Here is a 27623-nt window from a genome sequence, read left to right as displayed (position 1 = left end):
GTTCGGTATGCGCCCAGAGTAAGGCTCCTAGGCACCTTCCTAGAGGGAAGTTACAGCCCCTCCCGATTCCACAATGGCCATGGTCCCATCTCTCGGTAGATTTCCTTACTGATCTTCCCCCATCTCAGGGGAACACTACCGTTCTGGTCATTGTGGATCGGTTCTCTAAGTCCTGTCGTCTCCTCCCATTGCCTGGTCTCCCTACGGCCCTACAGACTGCAGAGGCTCTATTTACCCACGTCTTCCGGCACTATGAGGTTCCAGAGGATATCGTCTCCGATCGGGGTCCCCAGTTCACGTCCCGGGTTTGGAAGCCGTTTATGGAGTGTCTGGGGATCTCGGTTAGCCTTACCTCTGGTTATCACCCCGAAAGTAATGGGCAGGTGGAGAGAGTAAACCAGGAAGTGGGTAGGTTTCTGAGGTCGCATTGCCAGGACCAGCCAGGAGAATGGGTGAGGTACGTCCCGTGGGCAGAGTTGGCCCAGAACTCACTTTGACATTCATCCACGACTATGTCACCATTCGAATGCGTACTGGGTTACCAGCCGGTCCTGGCTCCGTGGCATCAGAGTCAGACCGAAGCTCCTGCGGTGGAGGAGTGGGTCCAGCGCTCTAGAGAGACCTGGCGGGCAGTCCAGGATTCTCTCAGGCAGGCCAGTGAACGGCAGAAGAGAGACGCTGACCGCCACCGTAGTGAGGCCCCGGTGTTCGCACCAGGGGACAGGGTCTGGCTCTCGACCCAAAACCTGCCCCTCCGCCTGCCCTGCCGGAAGCTGGGGCCGCAGTGTGTGGGGCCATTTAAAGTCCTGAGGAGGATAAACGAGGTGTGTTATAGATTGCAACTTCCTTCTTATTATCGCATTAACACCTCGTTTCATGTGTCTCTCCTCAGGCCGGTGGTAGCTGGTCCCCTACAAGACAGTGAGGTACCGGAGGTCCCTCCACCCCCTCTGGACATCGAGGGATCCCCGGCGTACACAGTACGGGCGATTCTGGACTCGAGACGCCGGGTGAGGGGCATGCAGTACCTCGTGGATGGGAGGGGTCCGGTCCGGAGGAGAGGTGCTGGGTACCGGGGAGGGACATTTTAGATCCTTCCCTCTTGAGGGATTTCCACCACCTCCAAATGGATCGCCCCGCGCCTCGTCCTCCGGGTCGTCCTCGGGGCCGTGGTCGGCGTGCTGTGGGAGCCGCGCGTCGGGGGGGGGGGGGGGTGGTACTGTCATGAAACTCGCCGAAGATGGTGCCTCTTCCTCTTCGGGCGGTGCTCGGCGGTCGTCGTCGCCGGCCTATTAGCTGCCATTGATTCCCTTTCCGTTTGTTTTGATTGTTGGGTAACTGGGTACACCTGTTTTGTGTTAGGGTTTGTTTGTAGGCTATTTAAGGGCACTAGGCCTGCTGGGTATTTGTGAGGGCTTGTTTCTTGTTACTCTGTTTGGATGGTGTTATTTTTGTTCGTGTCTTTATTCTCCGGACTATTTTGTCCTGTTGTTTGGACTGAGAACTTGTACACGCCCTGTGTGTTGGCGTGACCGGTTTTGTTGCACCGGTGAAATAAATTGACAAACGACTGAACCCTGCTCTCTGCGCCTGATTCCACCCACCACTTCTAGTTTATCGCAACACAGTCCCTGAGCCTTGAGCCCGATAGTGGATCCAGATTATAGTGCAGGGATTGGAATTCATTTGTTTAGGTTTTTTTTCATTAAAAAAAATAAGTTCATTAGGTTAAATCAATGAGGGTCGGTCTTCAAAGAGAAACTATCCACTGATGCCAGTGTGGGAACTTCTCTGAGCTGGGCCTCATTTGCATAATTATTGAATATTAGTTTCCATAAACAGCCAACATGGGGCCTGCTCCGACAACAAAGGCACACGTGCTATATACTGATGTACTTTGATGTGCCCCTCAGAGCACTAGATATTTTCTAGCTAAAATTACACAACCAAAACCCTGCCCTGATAGTACCAAAGAGTACAGTATGTGCTGTTGACTCTCAATGAGGGCCACTTTGCAGTGGCCCACTGCTGTGTCTAGAGAGGGTATTGAAGAACACAGATACAACCACCCTCACAACCTCGCCACAAAAAATCACTGAGTGCTCCCCCTACCCCCTTTCCCTCCCTCTCCTTCCCCCATGACTGAGTACAGTAGGTTTCATCACGCAGTACATCCAGAGGAACATGAAGTTTAAATATTAACCATATCTTCTGCATGGAAACAACATACGCTCAGGGACACCAGTGCAGATTGTGGGGGGCCTGCACCAAGACTCCATGGCACCATTTCTACACACTAACACTGGTCCAGAGTCAGTCCATCTGACTCTATAGAAACGAACCTGGCCCCAAAGCAAGTTACCAAAGGTCCAAAGGTTAACCCTGTGTTCCAGTCGTAGAGGAGACAGATCCTGAGCTGATCTTAGACCAGTGCTCCAGGCACCATCTCCTCTCTCCCATTTGAGTCTTTTGTTTTACTTTCTATCTCATTCTCCCATACACCCTGAAGGCAGTTGGAGTGAAGGCTTGGATAAAAATTTAAAATACAATTTTTTTTTTTTTAAGTCAGTGAATGGAAAAGCTGTGATTAAGCCAGCCTGCTAGCAATGACTACCCTCTGAGGAGAGGAAAGGAGAGAGTAGGAGAGGAGATGAGGGGGAGAGCAGAGCGGAAGAGAGAAAGGGGAGGAGTAGAGAGGAGAGGAGCTAGGAGAGGAGAGTGGTCCAGGGAGTCAGCATGTAGCTGTCCCTGATATCAGCAGTGGGCATCAGTCTGCTACTGCTGACAGGATGAGAATACAGAAAAGAGCAGGGGCATCCGCACAGCTGACTGAGACCACACAGAGAGAGAGTCAGACAGAGAGAGTGAGAGGAGAGAGGGGCAGAGAGAGAGAGGCAAAGAAAGAGACAGACATGAGAGTGAGAGCAAAATGTTTGGGCCCACAAAAGTGTTGGTTTGGTAACAATAGTTCCCAGTGCCAACAGAGACCAGCTGGTACACACAACACAAGGCTTCATAACATAACCATGGACCCAGCCCAAAGAGACACTCTCCAGTGCCAAAGGTAATCCCTCCTGGCAGCAGACAGCAGACAGCGCTCTGTAAACACTTTCACATTATACTCTTCCTCCTCACAGAGTGTCTCTGTCTGCCTGGCTGCCTGGCTAGTGGTAGCTAGCCTAGCGTCCAGCTATATGGGGCGGCAAGTAGCCTAGTGGTTAGAGCGTTGGACTAGTAACCAAAAGTTGCAAGATTGAATCCTTGAGCTGACTAGGTAAAAATCTGTCGTTTTGCCCCTGAACAAGGCAGGTAACCCACTGTTCCTAGGCTGTCATTGAAAATAAGAATTTGTTTGAACAGTGGGTTAAATAAAGCTAAAAAAAATAGTAATATATATTTAGCCTTCCCACCCTACTCCTGTTTATATCATGGAAATGAGCTTGAGAGTTGTGCAGTTCAGGTCTCATTCCCCAGTGGTTCCATTTGGTATTTAAATGGGTCAAGCGGTGGTGATTTATTCATGCTCTGGGTCTTTAGTGCCACTCAGCCTGGCTGGCTGGCAGGACAGTTCTGTGCTGTGTGATGTGCTGTCCTCCAGCCCCTCACATAAGCTCTCCCTCCCCTTTCCCTTCCCTGTCCCGTCCAACATACCAACTCCACAGCCACTGAAAGCGAATCTGAAGATTTATTTGACCTTAGTGTATTGCACAGTATGCATAGAGTCTTATGAGTCACAGGCTATCATACAACGTGAGACATGACTCTAAAAGGCTCTGCATGGTCAGTCCGACATCTGAAGTGGCCGTACAGCATTTACTGTGATGCAGCCTCCACAGATGTCAGGGCTTTCATACTTCTTGCGCTTAGCGGAGCAGAGCTATTGTGAAGGAAGTTGTCGAGGAAGTGAGTTTATTTATACAAGACGTACCGCCCCCACCTGCCGTCAACCAATCATATCAATGTGTAGCTATATGGAGCCCTCTGCATTGTTAAAACATTTGAGATGCAGTATGGAGCTTTGGCCTCTACATGCCCCCGGAGGCTCCGCAATTGGGTCACACCATACATACAAAGCCTCCGACCACATTTTTAGGATCAAGCATAAATTGGCTTTTAGTGCTGTGCCAAGATGGACCCATCCATGCGATTCAGCACCATGGACAGGTGAAAAGACAAAAACACATTTACATACACTGTAAGTGCATAAATACTGAGTGAGTTGACCTAAATTGTATTATAGTTTGAATCCCACCTACCCACAGTGAACAAGACACACACACACATGAAAATATGCTATAAGCACACACACACACGCACAAACACACTCGCACACAGAGGGAGGAAGGAAGCATCGTATCCCATAAGCAGATCACAACTGAGCTCTAATGTGGAGTGGCACTCCTGTCAACAGTCCTGCTCCTTGTCTGTATTGCAGGCTGCAGCCATTACATCTCCCTCCCTCTTTCTCTCCCTTTCTTCTCTCGCTCTCTCTCTCTCTCTCTCTCTCTCCCTTCTGCATATCTCTCTGATTCACTCATTCACTCCGCATTTCTGTATCACTCTCACTCATTCTTTCTTTCTCTTTCTCTCTTTGCTTTTAGTGCCAATCCATTCATTCAAAAAACTACCCCCCTCCTTCACAAAAAGGAGGGCCACACAACCCATCAGACAAACTCAAGTCAATTTCCCCACTGAAAGACCAGCTTGATAATATAATCCAACTGTCTTGAGTTTAGCCAAGTCCCAGCCCTGGAGACATCAGGTTTAGAGCTGAGACATTAGAATATGTTTCTATAGCTGATATAGAGTCAAAGCCCAGAGATGAACATAGACCATAATTAGGACCCAGAGGTTTTCTTGATAATGGGAGATTTTCAATTAGGAAAAAGTATGTTCTGTTTCCTTTCCTCGATTACCTGTGAACGTTTTCAAAAGGAGGTGAGGAGAGAACTGAGGAAAGGACGTGAGGAATTGAGTTTCTCTCCATATTACATGACGAGGAAAAACTCCTAGCTCTATAGTTGACGGGTGACAACAAGAACTGGATGGCAGAGTGTTGAAATGTCACCTCCATCTTTATTCCTTTGTTGGCCTGGGTTTGTCCCTTTCCAGGGCTAACCGCTCACAAGCAGAGGGATGAAAGAGAGAGCTCAATGTCTCAAGGGGTACACACAACTTAGACACCAAACCGGTTTGGATTGAGCTGCAAATGCAAAAGTTACTACCTTTAAAATATTGATTCACTGCCTCTACTAACCTACAATATTTACATTGTCCCCTGCAGACAATCTTATATATTCATTCACTCATACATGATCATCTTCAACGGTTGCTAGTTAAACACCATATACTGTACACTGAGTGTAAAAAACATTAGCAAAACCTTCCTTATATTGAGTTGCACCTCCTTTTGCCCACAGAACTGCCTCAATTAGTCCTGGCATGGACTCTACAAGGTGTCGAAAACGTTCCACTGGGATCCCAGTAGATTTGCAGTTCTTGACGCATTCAAACTGGTGTGCCTGGCACTTAACAGTTCGTACTGTTAGGCGACCTAAACTGGGATATGCGTAACACCCCTGCTGTCCTACAATCTAAGCTAGATGCTCTCAATCTCACACAAATGATCAAGGAACCTACCAGATACAGCCCTAAATCCGTAAACACGGGCATCCTCATAGATATCATCCTGACCAACTTTACATTTACATTTAAGTCATTTAGCAGACGCTCTTATCCACCCTCCTCCTCCGCCGGCTCGGATGCTGAGCCTATGCAGCTGGGGGGTATCCGCATCTCGGCCAAGGAGAAGGAACGGAGAATCACCAATCGCCTCTGTCTCTACTGCGGCTCCGCTGGTCATTTTGTCACCTCATGTCCAGTAAAAGCCAGAGCTCATCAGTAAGGGGAGGGCTACTGGTGAGCGCAACTACTCAGGCCTCTCCTTCTGGATCACGCACTACCTTTCCGGTCCATCTCCGCTGGCCCGGTTCATCTGCTTCCTGCAGTGCCTTGATAGACTCTGGGGCGGAGGGCTGTTTTATGGACGAGACCTGGGCTCGGGAACATGACATTCCTCTCAGACAGTTAGGGGAGCCCACGGCCTTGTTCGCTTTAGATGGTAGTTCTCTCCCCAAGATTCAGCGTGAGACGCTGCCTTTAACCCTCACTGTCTCTGGTAATCATAGCGAAACCATTTCTTTTTTAATTTTTCGTTCACCTTTTACACCTGTTGTTTTGGGTCATCCCTGGCTAGTGCGCCATAACCCTTCTATTAATTGGTCTAGTAATACTATCCTATCCTGGAATGTTTCTTGTCATGTGACCTGTTTAATGTCTGCTATCCCTCCTGTTTCCTCTGTCTCTTCTTCACAGGAGGAGCCTGGCGATTTGACAGGGGTGCCGGAGGAGTATCACGATCTGCGCACGGTGTTCAGTCGTTCCAGGGCCACTTCTCTCCCTCCACACCGGTCGTATGACTGTAGTATTGATCTCCTTCCGGGAACTACTCCCCCGGGGTAGATTATACTCTCTGTCGGCTCCCGAACGTAAGGCTCTCGAGGATTATTTGTCGGTTTCGCTCGACGCCGGTACCATAGTCTCCTCCTCCTCTCCCGCCGGAGCGGGGTTTTTTTTTGTTCAGAAGAAGGACGGGTCCCTGCGCCCATGCGTGGATTATCGAGGGCTGAATGACATAACAGTTAAGAATCGTTATCCGCTTCCTCTTATGTCTTCAGCCTTCGAGATCCTGCAGGGAGCCAGGTTTTTCACCAAATTGGACCTTCGTAACGCCTACCATCTCGTGCGCATCAGGGAGGGGGACGAGTGGAAGACGGCGTTTAACACTCCGTTAGGGCACTTTGAATACCGGGTTCTTCCTTTCGGCCTCGTTAACGCTCCAGCTGTCTTTCAGGCACTAGTTAACGACGTCCTGAGAGACATGCTGAACATTTTTGTTTTCGTTTACATGGACGATATCCTGATTTTTTCACCGTCTCTCTCGATTCATGTTCAGCACGTGCGACGCGTCCTCCAGCGCCTTTTGGAGAACTGTCTTTATGTGAAGGCTGAGAAGTGCACTTTTCATGCCGCCTCTGTCCCTTTTCTCGGTTCCGTTATTTCCGCTGAGGGCATTAAGATGGATCCCGCTAAGGTCCAGGCTGTCATTGATTGGCCCGTTCCTAAGTCACGCGTCGAGCTGCAGCGCTTTCTGGGCTTCGCTAATTTCTATCGTCGTTTCATCCGTAATTTCGGTCAGGTGGCAGCTCCCCTCACAGCCCTTACTTCTGTTAAGACGTGCTTTAAGTGGTCCGTTTCCGCCCAGGGAGCTTTTGATCTTCTTAAGAATCGTTTTACATCCGCACCTATTCTTGTTACACCTGACATCTCTAGTCAGTTTGTTGTTGAGGTTGACGCGTCAGAGGTGGGCGTGGGAGCCATTCTTTCTCAGCGCTCTCTCTCTGACGGCAAGGTCCATCCTTGCGCGTTTTCTCTCATCGCTTATCGCCGTCAGAACGTAACTATGATGTTGGTAATCGCGAACTGCTCGCCATCCGCTTAGCCCTAGGCGAATGGCGACAGTGGTTGGAGGGGGCGACCGTTCCTTTTGTCGTTTGGACTGACCATAGGAACCTTGAGTACATCCGTTCAGCCAAACGACTTAATGCGCGTCAGGCTCGTTGGGCTCTGTTTTTCGCTCGTTTCGAGTTCGTTATTTCTTATCGTCCGGGCTCAAAAACACCAAGCCTGATGCTTTATCTCGTCTCTTCAGTTCTTCTGAGGTCTCCACCGACCCCGAGGGGATTCTCCCTGAAGGGCGTGTTGTCGGGTTGACTGTCTGGGGAATTGAGAGGCAGGTAAAGCAAGCACTCGCTCACACTCCGTCGCCGCGAGCTTGTCCTAGGAACCTTCTGTTCGTTCCCGTTCCTACTCGTCCGGCCGTTCTTCAGTGGGCCCACTCTGCCAAGTTAGCCGGCCACCCCGGCGTTCGGGGTACGCTCGCTTCCATTCGCCAGCGTTTCTGGTGGCCCACTCGGGAACGTGACGCGCGTCGATTTGTCGCCGCTTGTTCGGTCTGCGCGCAGACTAAATCTGGGAACTCTCCTCCTGCCGGCCGTCTCAGACCGCTTCCCATTCCCTCTCGACCGTGGTCTCACATCGCTTTAGATTTCATCACCGGACTGCCTTCATCAGCGGGGAAGACAGTTATTCTTACGGTTGTCGATAGATTCTCTAAGGCGGCTCATTTCATTCCTCTCGCTAAGCTCCCTTCTGCTAAGGAGACGGCTCAGATCATTATCGAGAATGTTTTCCGAATTCATGGCCTTCCGTCTGACGTCGTTTCCGACAGAGGCCCGCAGTTCACGTCTCAATTTTGGAGGGAGTTTTGCCGTTTGATTGGGGCTTCCGTCAGTCTCTCGTCCGGCTTTCATCCCCAGTCTAACGGTCAAGCCGAACGGGCCAATCAGACTGTTGGTCGCATTTTACGCAGTCTTTCTTTTCGTAACCCTGCGTCTTGGTCAGAACAGCTCCCCTGGGCAGAGTACGCCCACAACTCGCTTCCCTCGTCTGCTACCGGTCTATCTCCTTTTCAGAGTAGCCTCGGGTACCAGCCTCCGCTGTTCTCATCTCAGCTCGCCGAGTCCTGCGTCCCCTCCGCTCAGGCTTTTGTCCAGCGTTGCGAGCGCACCTGGAAGGGGGTCAGGTCGGCACTTTGCCGTAATAGGGCGCAGACTGTGAGGGCCGCTAATAAGCGTAGGACCAAGAGTCCTAGATATTGTTGCGGTCAGAGAGTATGGCTCTCCACTCAGAACCTTCCCCTTAAGACAGCTTCTCGCAAGTTGGCCCCGCGGTTCATTGGTCCGTTCCGTATTTCCCAGGTCATTAATCCTGTCGCAGTGCGACTTCTTCTCCCGCGCTATCTTCGTCGCGTTCACCCGGTCTTCCATGTCTCCTGTGTTAAGCCCGTTCTTCGCGCCCCCGCTCGTCCCTCCCCCCATCCTTGTCGAGGGCGCACCCATCTACAGGGTTCGTAAGATTTTGGACATGCGCCCTCGGGGCCGTGGTCATCAGTACCTAGTGGATTGGGAGGGGTACGGTCCTGAGGAGAGGAGTTGGGTTCCCTCTCGGGACGTGCTGGACCGTTCGCTGATCGATGATTTCCTCCGTTGCCGCCAGGTTTCCTCCTCGAGTGCGCCAGGAGGCGCTCGGTGAGTGGGGGGGGTACTGTCATGTCTTGTTATGTCTGTTCCTGTCCTTTCTCTTCACTCTGTCTCTCTCTGCTGGTCTTTTTAGGTTACCTTCTCTGTCTCTCATTCTTCAGCTGTTCTACATCTCCCCTAACTAGCTCATTCACTCTTTCTCACCTGTTCTCTCTTCCCCCTCTGATTAGGTCTCTATTTCTCTCTCTGTTCCTGCTACTTTCAGTGTCTGATTCTTGTTTGTGTTTTTGATGCCAGAAGCAAGCTGTCGTCTCGTTTGCTTCCAACTTGTCCTATCCTGTCGGAGTCTGCCTGGCAGGTGCATCCTGCACTATACTACGTTCTTTTTGTTCCATTGTCAACGTTGGAAGAGGATTTATGCCATTCCTGTTTTTCATTAAAGAACTCTGTTTTCTGTTAAAACCGCTTTTGGGTCTTCACTCAAGTACATAACACAGGTAGTCCTGAGGCATGGTCCTAGGGCTCAGGTCCCCCGGGAGGGGAGGGAGAGGGAGAGAGAGAGAATTAGAGGGAGCATACTTAAATTCTCACAGGACACCGAATAAGACAGGAGAATTACACCAGATCTAACAGACTGACCCTAGCCCCTCGACACAAACTATTGCAGCATAGATACTGGAAGCTGAGACCGGAGGGGTTGCGAGACACTGTGGCCCAGTCCAACTATACCCCAGGACAGGGCCAACCAGGCAGGATATAACCCCACCCACTTTGCCAAAGCACAGCCCCCACACCACTAGAAGGATATCTGAAGACCACCAACCTATTACCCTGAGAAAAGGCTGAGTATAGCACACAAAGATCTCCTCCACCGCACTACCAGCCACCGTAATAGGGTCAAAGGCAGAGAATCCTAGTGGGGAGGGGGAACCGGCCAGGCAGAGACAGCAAGGGTGGTTCGTCACTCCAGTGCCTTTCCGTTCATCTTTGCACCCCTGGACCAGACTACACCCAATCATAGGACCTGCTGCAGAGGTCAGTCTTCAGTAAAAACGTAAAGGTCTAGACCAAGTCTGCGTCTCTCTCATGGATAGGCAGAACATTCCATAAAAATGTAGCTCTATAGGAGAAAGCCCTGCCTCCAGTAGTATGCTTAGAGATTCTAAGGACAACAAGGAGGCCTGCATCTTGTGACCGTAGTGTATGTGTAGGTATGTGCGGCAGGACCAAATCAGTGAGATAGGTAGGAGCAAGCCCATGTAATGCTTTGTCGGTTAGCAGTCAAACCTTGAAATAAACCCTAGCCTTAACTCAGGGCTTGTCCCCTTTTTTCTCCACTTCCTGTCTGAATGATGTGTTCAAGGTAAACTGCCTCTAGTTCAGGCCCAGGATATGCATATAATGCAGGATATGCATATAATTGGTACGATTGGAAATAAAACACTTTGAAGTTTGTATAATTGTTAAAATAATGTAGGAGAATATAACACAATAGATATGGTAGGAGAAAATCCAACCTGATTTCCTTTTTGAGAGACCATCCTCTTAGAAAGGCAAGAGAAAGGTCATATAGAAAATTAGCTCCCTGGATGCAATTCCTATGGCTTCCACAGGTTGTCAGCAGTCTATGTTCAAGGTTTCAGGCTTGTAACATCAAAAACAAATAACAAATATCAGTTTTAGCAGACGGACACAGTCTTCTGGATTGTGGACAAATTTGTGTTTGCACGCGCATGAAGACATTACGCACCTGCTAAAATCAGTTTCCTATTGAACATACTTCTTTCCGTGAGAAATATTATAGTTTGATTACATTTTAGGGTATCTGAGGAGTAAATAGAAATGTATTTTGACTTGTTTACGGGTAGATTTTCGGATTCCTTTCTCTGCATGTTGAACGAGTGGCTTACTCAAATCAATGGCGCCAACTAAACAGACTTTTTGGGGTATAAAGAAGGATTTTATCTAACAAAACGACACTGTATGTTATAGCTGGCACCCTTTGGATGACAGTCAGAGGAAGATTTTCAAAAAGTAAGTGAATATTTAATCATTATTTGTGAATGTATGAAACTTGTGCCGGTGGGAAAATGTTTTGATGTGGGGTGCCACCCTCAAACAATCACATGGCATGTAAATCGGACAGTGCAGTTAGATTAACAATAATTTAATCTTTCAGCCGATATAAAACACTTATATGTACATACATGTTTAAAATCCATAATATTTATGATTATTTATTTGAATTGCGCGCCCTCCAGTTTCACCAGAAGTTGTCCCGCTAGCCGGACTCCTATCCCACAGGAGCCAGTGTAGAGGGGCTAGCACTGGTGTAATATGATACAAATTTTGGGTTCTAGTCAAGATTCTAGCAGCCGTGTTTAGCACTAACTAAAATGTATTTAATGCTTTTCCAGGTAGCCGGAAAGCAGAGCATTGCAGTAGTCTAATCATTTTTTGGACAAAAAGTTTCAGATTTTTGCAATGTTGCGAAAATGGAAAAAAGCTGTCCTTGAAATATCCTTGATATGTTCGTCAAAAGAGAGATCAGGGTCCAGAGTAATGCCAAGAACCTCCACAGTTTTATTTGAGATGACTGTACAACCATCAAGATTAATTGCCATATCCAACAGAATATGTCTTTGTTTTTTGGGACCTAGAACTAGCATCTCTGTTTTGTCCGAGTTTAAAAGTAAGAACATTTCCTCCATCCACTTCCTTATGTCTGAAACATAGGCTTCCAGGTTGGGCAATTTTGGGGCTTCACCATGTTTCATCTGAATGTACAGCTTTCTATTGTCCGCACGGCAGTGACAGTTAACATTATGTTTCCGAACAACATCACCAAGAGGTAAAACATATAGTGAAAATAATAGTGGTCCTAAAACAGAACCTTGAGGAACACCAAAACTGATTTGTCAGAGGAAAAACCATCCACGGAGACAAACTGATATCTTTCCAACAGATAAGATCTAAACCAGGTAAGAACTCATCCATGTAGACCAATTAGGGTTTCCAATCTCTCCAAAAGAATGTGGTGATCGACGGTGTCAAGAGATATTCTGTAGGATAAAAAAAACTTGAGTGTCTCCATTGATCCTAGGTCCTGGCAGTGTTGTGCAGACTCAGGACAACTGAGCTTTGGAGAGAAATACACAGATTCAGAGGAGTCTGTGTATATTATTACTGTCCAATATCATGGACAGTAATGGTTTGAGACCATTCCAAGATTTGAAAGGCACATAAACATTACCAGGCAACTTTTCTTCTATGTTTACAACTTAGGTCAGCTATGCTGACTTATGGAGTCCCTCTGGAAACCAAACTAACGAATCATCCAATAATTTATAAATAAATTATCTGGGCTCCCGAAAGGACTGATCTCTATAATATATAAACAACTTTTGAAAAGTTGTTTATATATTAAAACATATTCTGAGCTAGCCATTAAACAAGTATGGTCCACATATCTGGTTTTTGTGTGGGGAGGATGCGGGCAGGTGGATGGGGACTGGGGACTTCAGTCACTACAGAAAGGCATTCAGTCACTACAGAAAGGTACCAAAAGACCACACACAGGCACATCACACACAGGCACACACAACCTAACTAACCTTGTGGGGACACAATTTATAACCATTCAAAATCCTATTTCTTATAACCCTAACGCCTAACCCTAAAACTAACCTTACCTACTAAACCTAATTCTAACACTAACACTACCTTAACCCTAAACCACCAAGAAATAGCATTTGACATTGTGGGTACTAACAAAACTTCTGGTCCCCACAAGTATAGTTAAACACGTCTATATACACACACACACACACACACACACACACACACACACACACACACACACACACACACACACACACACACACACACACACACACACACACACACACACACACACACACACACACACTCTGAAAACAATATTCTCTCTCTTTCCCTCTCTCTGATCCTTTGTTTTAGAAAGGTTCAGGTGGCTGCTTTGATTCTCTCTTTCTTTTTGGATGGGAGGGGTGCAGTGTGTTAATTTAGCTCCCCTGAGAGCTCTTCTGGTGGAGGGAGAGATGGAGGGTATGGTTTCACTAAGGTTTCATGAAGGTTTATCCGCAATTTGCCAACACACACAAAAAAGAAAGACCCATTCACCCCCCTCCGATGAAGCAAACAGCTAGATATTTTTGTATAGAGCGCCATTGTATCATTCCAACAACAGCAAACTATTATCACTTCTATTTATGTTCATACCGAAGCTTGTATTGCATTTTCCTCCGTAGTTATTTGCATAGCTACACAGTCATGCCACTTAATCCATGATTCCATCCTTCTTCCCTCCTGGGAAGGACACTGACACACCCCACCATCTGGCTTTTAACTCCAAACTCACCATGTGAGATGCCCAGATAAGCAGCCACTGTGAGCTTGCAGTATATATTGACAGTATTTGAACGATTTCTGTCTGGAATAGCTGGGCTTGTTTGTACAGTGAGTGACAGTGTTGGGATGTGTTGCATACGCACTACTGTGTCAATACCTAGAGGTCAATGTTATATAGGTTAAAATAGCAGGTCTGATTCAAACCCTGATGCACATTTACCCCATTCCATTGACAGTTCAGTCATTCCACTCACCAAGCTAAATGGCCTGTCTAGTTATTTTTGGGCAACAGTCTTAGACAACATTCTTGTCTATAGGCCTGGTACATGAGGCAATGGCAACAGCTACGCATGGCAGCCAATATAGTAGCCTGATCCAAGTCCTCTAATCATGAGAGCACAAGTCAGAGTCAGAATTCCCACACAGGCCACATTGGCTATGTCAACGGAGAATTAGGGCAGCTAGATAATGGAGGAACCATCAAGGTGAATGGACAGCCCCGAAGTCTGGGCTTATATCTCAATAACACCAACCAGGAAATCCTCAGTAACACCAACCATACCAACACAACACCCCCCCCCGTGTTTGTGTTTCTCCTAGTGTGTGTGTGTGTGTGTGTGTGTATGTTCATTTGTTGGGTCTCTGGGACACAGCAGACCAGATGGTCCCTTGAGCCCTATACTCATCCATATTCATGAAGCAGGGTTTGACCCCACGACCTCTGAATGGGTCACCTCTGACCCAGCTCTTTGGAGTGTCAATAGATATGGGTTGGGGCTGTGGCAGACCCATCACGCAAATTGCACCGATCCCCACACCCGAATACCACAACGGAGTGCTTGACGTCTTCATACTGAAGGCATCTGAGAGGCTATGTGAACACCTGGTTAAGCCCAACCTCGGCATGCCTTCTCTGGGGTTCTCAAGCTCTGCTGTGGGGCCTATCTGGAGGTGAACATCTGCACTAACCAGAGAGGGCCTATAGAGGACTTAGACAGAGGGAGAGGGGTGGATGGTTCACAGGGTACAAAGCCAAGGGAACAGGCTAATGATGTCAGACTGTGGTCATGTCCAAATATACATACTTGCTTCCTAAATAGTAGGCAGTTTCAGTATGCAAAAAAATAAAGTTTAATAGGATGCAACATTTCGAAAATCAACTTTAAATGCCCAGATGTCATACTCATTTCGGGTTTTAACAACAGCTGATCAATTAGATATGGGGATGTGCTACCGGAATTAACGGATAGCGGGAAACAATGCAATCACGCATGATGCATTCTCAGTATGTGAAAATAGTATGTGAATTTTCTCAAATCAGGTATGGTTTAAATGTCAAGATGTTATATTTTGGCTCTTCATCTTTTCCACAATGCATTGGAAGAGATGGGTTGGGAGTGATAGTCCCTAGTTCTCTTCAAGTAGCCAAACAACAAAACTAAGCTACTTAATTGGGAAGATGCCAAATTGCAAAGCTCAAATTGTTCAAATGTATTATGACGAACCGGCTTAAAATGATAAGGAGTATTGCATCCTAGACTACATCTTTGAAAACAGAAGTCTTTATTATTATTATTATTTATACATTTTTTTATGCCCAAAGTGAATTTCTGTTTTGTCACTGAAAAAGTTTGTTATCTTAGCATTCAACAGAGCTTGTAAGCTAAATACTAAACCATCTTTTGATTAAATAGTTATTTTTAGCTAATCTCGGCCGTTTCCGATATGCTCAACGATATATCGTGCATCCCTAAAAAAAAACACTCAGTATGTGGCTGCATTATTGGACCTTTTGATTTGAACATATTGATTGTTTTCATTTTGTAGGCTAGGCTAGGCTACCTATTTATTTATTGACTTTATGGATCAAGCCTTAGTAGTCATTCTGATCTCTTTCCCAATGATCAGTGCTTTTAGTTTATTAAGTTGCGGTTCTGAATTTGCAATGCACCTGACTGTCCACGTTTTTCTGTGCAACTGCCTTTTGATTTGATAATTTGAAAAGTTTTGGTGTGTAGTGGTAATACTATGAAAGTTCAGATGCCAATCACCATATAAGTTCAAAGATGAAAAAGCCTGGAAGAAGGAGAGATGACTAGAAACGATTCGGTTGACCGTTTTATGTGTGGATTAATTGTCAGAGTAAAGGACCTTGTGCATTTCAGGAAAAATAACAACTCAATCTGTATATCGCAGGACAAATTAGCTAGCAACAGAAAGCTAGCTAAATAGGACAAGTCAAGTGCAAGCAAAGTAGCTAAATTGCCATAAATGTTTAATGCTTTTCGACCTGTCCCCAAATTAATGTCATTGGTTCAGAGTTTTTTGATATTTTAACCTGCATGTCGTGATTGCGTTTGTTGTAGGGGGACAAAATAAATGTATGCATGATGGCGCACGCGCGCAGCCGGTTTGGGTTGTGTGTAAGGGAATATCTGAATGGAATATAATAAAATAAAATAAAATGTATTTATATAGCCCTTTGAGAACAGAAACCCAGCCTAAAACCCCAAACAGCAAGCAATGCAGGTGTTGAAGCACGTTGTCTAGGAAAAACTCCCTAGAAAGGCCAAAACCTAGGAAGAAACCTAGAGAGGAACCAAGCTATGAGGGGTGGCCAGTCCTCTTCTGGCTGTGCCGGGTGGAGATTATAACAGAACATGGCCAAGATGTTCAAATGTTCATAAATGACTAGCATGGTCAAATAATAGGTCTGGGACAGGTAGCACGTCCAGTGAACAGGTCAGGATTCCATAGCCGCAGGCAAAACAGTTGAAACTGGAGCAGCAGCACGGCCAGGTGGACTGGGGACAGCAAGGAGTCATCATGCCAGGTAGTCCTGAGGCATGGTCCTACGGCTCAGGTCCTCCGAGAAAGAGAAAGAAAGATAGAAAGAGAGATTTAGAGAGAGCATACTTAAATTCACACAGGACAACAGATAAGACAGGAGAAGTACTCCAGATATAACAGACAGATCCTAGCCTAGCCCCCGACACAAACTACTGCAGCATAAATACTGGAGGCTGAGACAGGAGGGGTTAGGGGACACTGTGGCAGCTGTGTGTCATCTGCATAGCAGTGAAAGTTAACATTATGTTTTCGAATGACATCCCCAAGAGATAAAATACAGTAGATAGTGAAAACAATAGTGGTCCTAAAACGGAACCTTGAGGAACACTGAAATTTACAGTTGATTTGTCAGAGGACAAACCATTCACAGAGACAAACTGATATCTTTCCGAGAGATACGATCTAAACCAGGCCAGAACTTGTCCGTGTAGACCAATTTGGGTTTCCAATCTCTCCAAAAGAATGTGGTGATCGATGGTATCAAAAGCAGCACTAAGGTCTAGGAGCACGAGGACAGAAGCAGAGCCTCGGTCTGATGCCATTAAAAGGTCATTTACCACCTTCACAAGTACAGTCTCAGTGCTGTGATGGGGTCTAAAACCAGACTGAAACATTTCCTGTACATTGTTTGTCTTCAGGAAGGCAGTGAGTTGCAGCCTTTTCAAAAAATGTTGAGAGGGATGGAAGATTCGATATAGGCCGATAGTTTTTTATATTTTCTGGGTCAAGGTTTGGCTATTTCAAGAGAGGCTTTATTACTGCCACTTTTAGTGAGTTTGGTACACATCCGGTGGATAGAGAGCCGTTTAATATGTTCAACATAGGAGGGCCAAGCACAGGAAGCTGCTCATTCATTAGTTTAGTTGGAATAGGGTCCGGTATGTAGCTTGAAGATTTAGAGGCCATGATTATTTTCATCATTGTGTCAAGAGATATAGTAATAAAACACGTGAGTGTCTCTCTTGATCCTAGGTCCTGGCAGAGTTGTGCAGACTCAGGACAACTGAGCTTTGAACGAATACGCAGATTTGAAGAGGAGTCCGTAATTTGCTTTCTAATAATCATGATCTTTTCCTCAAAGAAGTTCATGAATTTATTACTGCTGAAGTGAAAGCGATCCTCACTTGGGGAATGCTGCTTTTTAGTTAGCTTTGCGACAGTATCAAAAATACATTTCTGATTGTTCTTATTTTCCTCAATTCAATTAAGTTGGAAAAATAGGGTGATCGAGCAGCAGTAAGGGCTCTTCGATACTGGACGGTACTGTCTTTCCAAGCTAGTCGGAAGACTTCCAGTTTGGTGTGGCGCCATTTCCGTTCCAATTTTCTGGAAGCTTGCTTCAGAGCTCGGGTATTTTCTGTATACCAGGGAGCTAGTTTCTTATGAGAAATGTTTTTAGTTTTTAGGGGTGCAACTCAAATCAAATTTTATTTGTCACATACACATGGTTAGCAGATGTTAATGCGAGTGTAGCGAAATGCTTGTGCTTCTAGTTCCGACAATGCAGTAATAACCAACGATCTAACCAATCTAGCTAACAATTCCAAACCTACTACCTTATACACACAAGTGTAAAGGGATAAAGAATATGTTCATAAAGATATATGAATGAGTGATGGTACAGAGCGGCATAGGCAAGATGCAGTAGATGGTATTGAGTACAGTATATACATATGAGATGAGTATGTAAACAAAGTGTCATAGTTTAAAGTGGCTAGTGATACATGTATTACATAAAGATGCAGTAGATGATATAGAGTACAGTATATACGTATACATATGAGATAAATAATGTAGGGTATGTAAACATTATATTAAGTAGCATTGTTTAAAGTGGCTAGTGATATATTTTACATCAATTCCCATCAATTCCCATTATTAAAGTGGCTGGAGTTGAGTCAGTGTGTTGGCAGCAGCCACTCAATGTTAGTGGTGGCTGTTTGACAGTCTGATGGCCTTGAGATAGAAGCTGTTTTTCAGTCTCTCGGTCCCAGCTTTGATGCACCTGTACTGACCTCACCTTCTGGATGATAGCGGGGTGAACAGGCAGTGGCTCGGGTGGTTGTTGTCCTTGATGATCTTTATGGCCTTCCTGTGACAGGAAGGCAATAAAGGGTGGCGGGGTAGCCTATTTGTTAGAGTGTTGGCCTAGTAACCGAAAGGTTGCAAGTGCAAATCCCCGAGCTGACAAGGTACAAATCTGTCGTTCTGCCCCTGAACAGACAGTTAACCCACTATTCCTAGGCAGTCATTGAAAATAAGAATTTGTTCTTAACTGACTTGACAAGTAAAATAAAGATAAAACTTTTTTTTTTTTTTTTTTAATCGGGTGGTGTGGGTGTCCTGGAGGGTAGGTAGTTTGCCCGCGGTGATGTGTTGTGCAGACCTCACTACCCTCTGGAGAGCCTTACGGTTGTGGGCAGAGCAGTTGCCGTACCAGGCAACTGAGTTAGGTGGTTAACTGATTTTTGTCCTCTGACGTCCTTGGGTAGGCAGAGCGAGTCTGGAAGGGCATCAAGGAATCTTTGTGTTGTCTGTGAATTTATAGCACGACTTTTGATGCTCCTTGGTTGGGGTCTGAGAAGATTATTTGTTGCAATTGCAAACGTAATAAAATGGTGGTCTGATAGTCCAGGATTATGAGGAAAAACATTAAGATCCACAACATTTATTCCATGGGACAAAACTAGGTCCAGAGTATGACTGTGACAGTGAGTAGGTCCAGAGACATGTTGGACAAAGTCGATGATGGCTCCGAAAGCCTTTTGGAGTGGGTCTGTGGACTTTTCCATGTGAATATTAAAGTCACCAAAAATTAGAATATTATCTGCTATGACTACAAGGTCCGATAGGAATTCAGGGAACTCAATGAGGAACGCTGTATATGGCTCAGGAGGCCTGTAAACAGTAGCTATAAAAGGCTGCATAGATTTCATGACTAGAAGCTCAAAAGACGAAAACGTCATTTTTGTTTTTGGAAATTGAAATTTGCTATCGTAAATGTTAGCAACACCTCCTCCTTTGCGGGATGCACGGGGGATATGGTCACTAGTGTAGCCAGGAGGTGAGGCCTCATTTAACACAGTAAATTCATCAGGCTTAAGCCATGTTTCAGTCAGGCCAATCACATCAAGATTATGATCAGTGATTAGTTCCCTGACTATATTTGCCTTTGAAGTAAGGGATCTACCATTAAGTAGCCCTATTTTGAGATGTGAGGTATCACAATCTCTTTCAATAATGACAGGAATGGAGGAGGTCTTTATCCTAGTGAGATTGTTAAGGTGAACACCGCCATGTTTAGTTTTGCCCAACTCAGGTCGAGGCACAGACACGGTCTCAATGGGGATAGCTGAACTGACTCCACTGACTGTGCTAGTGGCAGACTCCACTAAACTGGCAGGCTGGCTAACAGCCTGCTGGCTGGCCTGCACCCTATTTCATTGTGGAGCTAGAGGAGTTAGACCACCAAGTGCTGACTGGCCTGCACCCTCCCGTAACGGGAGGAGTAGAGACAAGAGAAGGCTCGTCATCAGACGCCGACTCGCTGCTTACTGGGGAGAAACGGTTGAAAGTTTCTGTTGGCTGAATGAGCGACACCGGTTGAGCATTCCTATAGCATTTCCCTCCAGAAACCATGAGAAAGTTGTCCAGCTGCGGGGACCGTGCGAGGGGATTTATACTATCATTACTATCTGTACTTACTGGTGGCACAGACGCTGTTTCATCCTTTCCTACACTGAAATTACCCTTGAAATTACCCTTGAAATTACCCTTGCCTAACGATTGTGTCTGAAGCTGGGCTGGCTTGCAGCACAGCTATCCTCACCGTAAGGCGATCTTTCTCCTGTATATTATGAGTACAGCGACTGCAATTAGAAGGCATCATGTTAATGTTACTACTTAGCTTCGGCTGTTGGAAGTCCTGACGAACCACGTCCAGATAAAGCGTCCGGAGTGAAAAAGTTGAATGAAAAAAAGTTGAGTGAGGGAAAAACCAAAAATATAAACTGTAATTAAAAAGTCTAAAAAGTAAAAACCGTAAAGTTGTCAGGTAGCAAAGTAAGGTTAGCAAAAAAACGCACAAAACACACAGCAACACGTAAAGAAGTCTGCAAGTTTTGCTATCAGAAACCGCTACACTTGACCCCAGGTTTAAGAAGTTAGCCTTCATTGATGCCAGAGCGATTGATGAGGCTCTTCAAAGAATAACCTCAGTAGCAGGGAGGGACAACCCCAGCAGTCAACTAGCTCAGGCACCAGGGCAACAGGAAGAAGTGGGATCAGATGGAGCAGTAGCACCAGCAGTAGTGCCACAAACGTCTGCTGTTTGGATGCTGTTTGATGAGAGAGCAACTGGGGATGCAGCACGATGGAATCCCTCAGCAGATGCCATAATGGAGGTCCGATCCTATTTGGATCCTCTGAGCTGGTAGAAGAACAATACCTCTGTCTACCCACGGCTTTCTAAAGTCATGACAGGGAGACTCTGCATAGTGGCCACATACATTCCCTCTGAGAGGGTCTTCTCGAAAACGGGACAAATAATACCTGAGAGAAGAAACTGTATCAGCCCCTCGAAAGTGAGGCAGCTTGAATTTCAGAATGCAAATCTCTCTTAACAGCAAAATATGGTCAGCATTGCTGTGTGCTGCTGGTTATAACATGGCAATAAATCAAATCAAATCCAAATCAAAATTTATTTGTCACATACACATGGTTAGCAGATGTTAATGCAAGTGTAGCGAAGTGCTTGTGCTTCTAGTTCCGACAATGCAGTAATAACCAACAAGTAATCTAACTAACAATTCCTAAACTACTGTCTTATACACAGTGTAAGGGGATAAAGAATATGTACATAAGGATATATGAATGAGTGATGGTACAGAGCAGCATAGGCAAGATACAGTAGATGGTATCGAGTACAGTATATACATATGAGATGAGTATGTAAACAAAGTGGCATAGTTAAAGTGGCTAGTGATACATGTATTACATAAGGATGCAGTCGATGATATAGAGTACAGTATATACGTATGCATATGAGAAGAATAATGTAGGGTAAGTAACATTATATAAGGTAGCATTGTTTAAAGTGGCTAGTGATATATTTACATCATTTCCCATCAATTCCCATTATTAAAGTGGCTGGAGTTGAGTCAGTGTCAGTGTGTTGGCAGCAGCCACTCAATGTTAGTTGTGGCTGTTTAACAGTCTGTTGGCCTTGAGATAGAAGCTGTTTTTCAGTCTCTCCAGCTTTGATGCACCTGTACTGACCTCGCCTTCTGGATGATAGCGGGGTGAACAGGCAGTGGCTCGGGTGGTTGATGTCTTTGATGATCTTTATGGCCTTCCTGTAACATCGGGTGGTGTAGGTGTCCTGTAGGGCAGGTAGTTTGCCCCCGGTGATGCGTTGTGCAGACCTCACTACCCTCTGGAGAGCCTTACGGTTGAGGGCGGAGCAGTTGCCGTACCAGGCGGTGATACAGCCCGCCAGGATGCTCTCGATTGTGCATCTGTAGAGGTTTGTGAGTGCTTTTGGTGACAAGCCGAATTTCTTCAGCCTCCTGAGGTTGAAGAGGCGCTGCTGCGCCTTCTTCACGATGCTGTCTGTGTGAGTGGACCAATTCAGTTTGTCTGTGATGTGAATGCCGAGGAACTTAAAACTTGCAACTCTCCACTACTGTTCCATCGATGTGGATAGGGGGGTGTTCCCTCTGCTGTTTCCTGAAGTCCACAATCATCTCCTTAGATTTGTTGACGTTGAGTGTGAGGTTATTTTCCTGACACCACACACCGAGGGCCCTCACCTCCTCCCTGTAGGCCGTCTCGTCGTTGTTGGTAATCAAGCCTACCACTGTTGTGTCGTCCGCAAACTTGATGATTGAGTTGGAGCCGTGCGTGGCCACGCAGTCGTGGGTGAACAGGGAGTACAGGAGAGGGCTCAGAACGCACCCTTGTGGGGCCCCAGTGTTGAGGATCAGCGGGGAGGAGATGTTGTTACCTACCCTCACCACCTGGGGGCGGCCCGTCAGGAAGTCCAGTACCCAGTTGCACAGGGCGGGGTCGAGACCCAGGGTCTCGAGCTTGATGACGAGCTTGGAGGGTACTATGGTGTTGAACGCCGAGCTGTAGTCGATGAACAGCATTCTCACATAGGTATTCCTCTTGTCCAGATGGGTTAGGGCAGTGTGCAGTGTGGTTGAGATTGCATCATCTGTGGACCTATTTGGGCGGTAAGCAAATTGGAGTGGGTCTAGGGTGTCAGGTAGGGTGGAGGTGATATGGTCCTTGACTAGTCTCTCAAAGCACTTCATGATGACGGAAGTGAGTGCTACGGGGCGGTAGTCGTTTAGCTCAGTTACCTTAGCTTTCTTGGGAACAGGAACAATGAGAAGAGAGAGCAAAGAGGGACCAGTTTAATGTTTTAGGTGGGATGCTGCAGTTTTGCACATTGTTATTTATTTTTCTTTTATAGGGTGTGTCATGACGTTGGCCTGGGGGTAGGTTTATGACAGTCATAAATACCTTTTCCCCCATTTTTCCTCTCTATACCCTACTGATGTTACATTTGCAAAACCCTTGATTAACATAGAGATTCTGGGAACATCATAAGGTGGGGGGAAATGAACTATGTTCTGGTAATCCGACCAACTGAACATATGCGGTGGTACTTAATGAATATGATGTCAGTTCGGTTGTCTTCTGAGACATTCTGATCAATGATAAGATGACATAAACTCTACAGTGGAAAGTCTACACATCAGAGTTATTGGATTCACATGGAATTTTTGTTAAATTTAAATGTTTGAATATGAAATTATTCGTGATGGGATGAAATGTGATTTTAGCTTCTAAAATGTGAGATTTGGGTTTTCATAAGATAGGGCTCTGCTCAATCAGTGGCCCGCCCCTGTGAAGGGACATGGGCTATAAGACTTTTCAAACACACCCTCCTCTTCCTTCCTATATAAAGCCTTGACGACAATGTTCCGAGGACGTGGGTCCACTGTCAGAATGGTTCAGATAATAACTACAGAACGAAGCCAACATCAGCGTGAGCTTTAGTTGCGAATGGTATGAACTTTGAACTCTTATTCACTACAGAAGTGATACCTCCTAGCCGTTGAATTAACAACAGCAGATGCAAACGAGGGTTAGGAAGGAACAGACAGAGTATCCCGTCTATCACACAACGACGTTACTAGAACATATGCAATTTACCAGCAGAGACATTCTTCAAAGGACAAAGGACTCGGTTTGGCAACACGGCCTTCCATCTACCACCAACCTACCGAAGCGCAGCTCAGAGTAAATATTTATTGCATTTTCCTTTTCCAAATGGGCAGTAATTTAGAATGCATAAGATACTGTATTTACGATAGCACAGCTTCACCCTTTGTTCCTCAGTCTTTCCACTCTTTCACTCAATCCCAGCCCATTTTCTTTTGTGTAACAAGCTGTCATATCTGTTCCGCCCGCTAGGGACGTTTTCCTTTATGATGTAATTTGTAATCAAGTTATGATTTAATTATGTGTATGTGTAATTCTGTGTGATTAGTTAGGTATTTAGTAAATAAATAATTGAACCCAATTTTGCATTGCTGATTCAACTTGTTAGCCAGGGTTCGTGCAGATAACCAAGAATTTACAACTTTCAGATCCTCCATAGGACCCGCTCCTCCATAGGTGCTGGTCCTCCATAGGACCCGCTCCTCCATAGGACCCGCTCCTCCATAGGTACTGGTCCTCCATAGGACCCGGTCCTCCATAGGACCCGGTCCTCCATAGGACCCGCTTCTCCATAGGTACGGGTCCTCCATAGGACCCGCTCCTCCATAGGTACTGGTCATCCATAGGACCCGCTCCTCCATAGGTACTGGTCCTCCATAGGACCCGCTCCTCCATAGGTACTGGTCATCCATAGGTACTGGTCCTCCATAGGACCAGCTCCTCCATAGGACCCGCTCCTCAATAGGTACTGGTCCTCCATAGGACCCGCTCCTCCATAGGTACTGGTCCTCCATTGCCGAACATGTAGCACCCACCTGGATGATGCCATGGCTGCTGAAACGCCACCACATCTTGGCAGTGACTAAGAACAGTCCCTGAGCCTCTTCTGCCATCTCTGGACACAGCATGCAGTAATTGTTGTAATTCTTCCCAAGAGATGAAACAATAAAGCCGGAGCTAAATTATTTGAATAAAAACAGCCAGCTAGCTATAAGCCAAAACAAATATACTTTTTATCCTAGTTCTGCAACTCAAGACCACAACATGTAAGTGATCGACCCCCAGAGCTGCCAAACCCCAAAAATAACAAAATTAGGTACAATATTTACAGTTCTCTCCGCCTAGGCAACTTCTCGGGACTATGGCAACCACAGAACCAAGTAGACCCAGCCTAATTGAAATAAGTGTGGGCACTCAGGTAGGTATATCAATGATGTAACTAAAGTCTGGATTGCTGATTCTACGTATTGGCCATTGAGAGTCTTTGAAGCCATCGGTTTGCCATATTGGACTATACAACTACAAGTAGTGAGTGAAGTTACAAACAGACTATACAAGTTAAATGTTTTAACTGTGATTAAATGTTTTCCACACACATAGCTACGTGTAGCCTACTTGGACACCGGGTCCCCACATTTCCCACTCTCCCACGCGGAATAGCCTGAAGCCACAGGGCTCGTCTTGTATTTCCCTACATAGGAGCATTGCGGACCGTTGCTCAGGATTTTGGGGAAAATACACAAATACATAAAATTAGAAAAAATAAAACACTCGCTCAAGTCAGGGATATTTGGAAAACGACAAAAATATACTTTCTCTTTATTCATGTTTGTATCGGTTGCTGCACACTAACGGAAAACAATTATTTGATTGTAGCTGGAGACGTTGGAAGGAATCCAACAGGTAAGGAAGGTGAAGTTGCAGGTTGCGTTCCCCTGGTCAGATGTTGCATGCATCAACCAATGGTGAGTGAGTGAGTGAGTGAGTGAGTGAGTGAGTGAGTGAGTGAGTGAGTGAGTGAGTGAGTGAGTGAGTGAGAGAGATCTCTGGCAGACTGCATGGCCTCGTGAGGACTAGAAGCCACTCTAAAGAGCCTCATCCATATAAGCTGATTACATTGCCACCAGAGACCCCCATGTTCTGTATCACTTTATTTTAGGTAGCCACGTATTATGCAGTAATTATGTGCACAATGGCAGCTAATTAGCCTAGCATTTATAATTGATATCCTCAATGTATTAGGAACTGGTTCAGCTCTCTCTACAGCAAGACTTTCAGAGGCTGTCTGGTTGAGTCAAGAGTTTCTCAGCATTTAACAACATCGCACACTCATGACATCACTGACACATGGCAGACGGTCCTGTATATGCTCGTCATTCTTCCCTACACCCATTCCATGTGGTGTGTTACCGTTAGCGGGGTTGGTTTTCAGGGATACAGCAGCTAATTAAACACAGCTTCCTTTTACGCTGAAAACTGGATGTGGGAATTCCGCTCAGGGATTTTTTTTATGCCTACTACGTTAGGTTACACCCACAGAAATACAATGGAATATAATTTGAGTTTTGTGGTTTGTGGCAGGTAGCCTTGTGGTTAAAACTTTGGACTTGTAATTGAAACGTTGCAAGATCGAATCCCCGAGCTGACAAGGTAAAAATCTGTTGTTCTGCCCCTGAACAGGCTGTTAACCCACTGTTCCTAGGCTGTCATTGTAAATAAGAACGTGTTCTTAACGGACTAGCCTAGTTAAATAAAGGTAAAATAAACACCTACAGCTGTTAGGAAAACATGTGGTGAAGGCAGGGAGGTAGCGATGTCACCATGCTGTGACAGAGTTTGGTAAAAGAGTTGTTTAGGAGCGTTCTCTCCAGATTGCTGCTGGGGGAGAATTAATCAATTAATCACTGCATGTATTAGTTCACTCCTGGTGGTAAAACCAATGAAACACTCAAAGAACAAGCATTAATTTACACACCCTCCATTTTCTGCCTTTCAATTCAATAATTTACAGCTACACACAGTAAAATCAAAGGTGTACATTTAACTCTGATAATGTACAATGCACACTATTTTCAGTGGCATATGAGTCCCACTATATGAAAATTGAAACAAAGCTGTTGAAAGTGCAATGCCCGAAAGGCAACAACATTCTCAGTAATGGTTATAGAAACGTTTTATTTGCTATAACTGTGATATGTTGTTGTTTATCTACCTTCGTTGAATGCACTGACTGTAAGTCATTCTGTATAATATTGTCTGCTAAATTACCCAAATCTAAATCTATATGTGAAAATAAACATAACAAAATGAACTGCAAGGGACGCTGGGTATTGCTATCGGCCTTGTTTTGGGGTGGAGCTCATTAGAATAACACTGAGCATCCTTTGCAAGTGTTAATTTTTACATACAGTATATGTATATTTAGTTCATTTAGCAGACGGTCTTATACCAATGCAGGGTGAAGGGGGCCACAAAATTGTGAATCGCTATTTCAAAAAAAAATGGTACAGAAAAGTATTTTGAAAATACAAATGACAGCTCTTGTATGCATCCTGTCACAAAATACATTTGAGTTTAGTTCAGCCCAGCGTAACACAAATTTCAAAATATATATTTCAAATACATGTGACAGAAAAAGTGCCCATATCTGGTCTACTGTATAGCAATATGCAACACCTACAGTGTAAAACAGAACACTTAGTCCAGTAAACTGGACTTGACGTAGTGCTGACACTGTACACTTTTTCAGCGTAACATGCTGACCACACAGCGTCACGTGCGCGAGTGTTGCAAAATAAATGTACATATACATGTTATTCTATCATTGCACCCAACAATGCTCGCTCACGTGCAAGCGTCTGTGTTGCCAGGCGCTAAAATAGAAGTAGCTTCTATTTGTGGCGCAGAGCACAGCTGCAAGTACTACCTCTCCCATCTCCTCATTGGTTTATAGAAGCAGATCCTCACTACCATCTCCTCATTGGTTATACCCACTCAGGTGATTGAAAGACGAACAGGCCGGTCGTTGTCATGGTAATAACAATCGCCATATATAGTCCAAAGAAGAAAAAGCCTGGTAGGAGGAGAGATGACTAGAAACGATTCGATTGACCATTTCATGTGGATTAATTTTCGGAGTAGAGGACCTTGTGCATTTCAGGTAAAATAACAACTCAAGGTTTATATCCCAGGACAAATTAGCTAGCAACA

General features: G+C 45.5%; 1 protein-coding gene and 1 pseudogene across 1 annotated transcript; both read right to left on the bottom strand.

The window, feature by feature from the left end:
• Positions 1-515: 515 nt before the first annotated feature.
• On the bottom strand, positions 516-17321 carry LOC135529425 (uncharacterized; annotated as a pseudogene).
• Positions 17322-19009: 1688 nt separating this feature from the next.
• LOC135529412 (uncharacterized) lies at positions 19010-24526 on the bottom strand (the record flags this gene model as incomplete). Its single annotated transcript, XM_064958173.1, has 2 exons — positions 24076-24526; positions 19010-19602 (listed from the first exon to the last, which is right to left on the bottom strand). Coding segments are annotated over exons 1-2 (1044 nt in total), but the record flags the coding sequence as incomplete, so codon positions are not given.
• Positions 24527-27623: the final 3097 nt, after the last annotated feature.

This window comes from Oncorhynchus masou, chromosome 5 (assembly GCF_036934945.1).
Source record: "Oncorhynchus masou masou isolate Uvic2021 chromosome 5, UVic_Omas_1.1, whole genome shotgun sequence".
NCBI classification, from domain to species: domain Eukaryota; kingdom Metazoa; phylum Chordata; class Actinopteri; order Salmoniformes; family Salmonidae; genus Oncorhynchus; species Oncorhynchus masou.
This window is presented reverse-complemented; position numbering and strand designations above follow the sequence as displayed.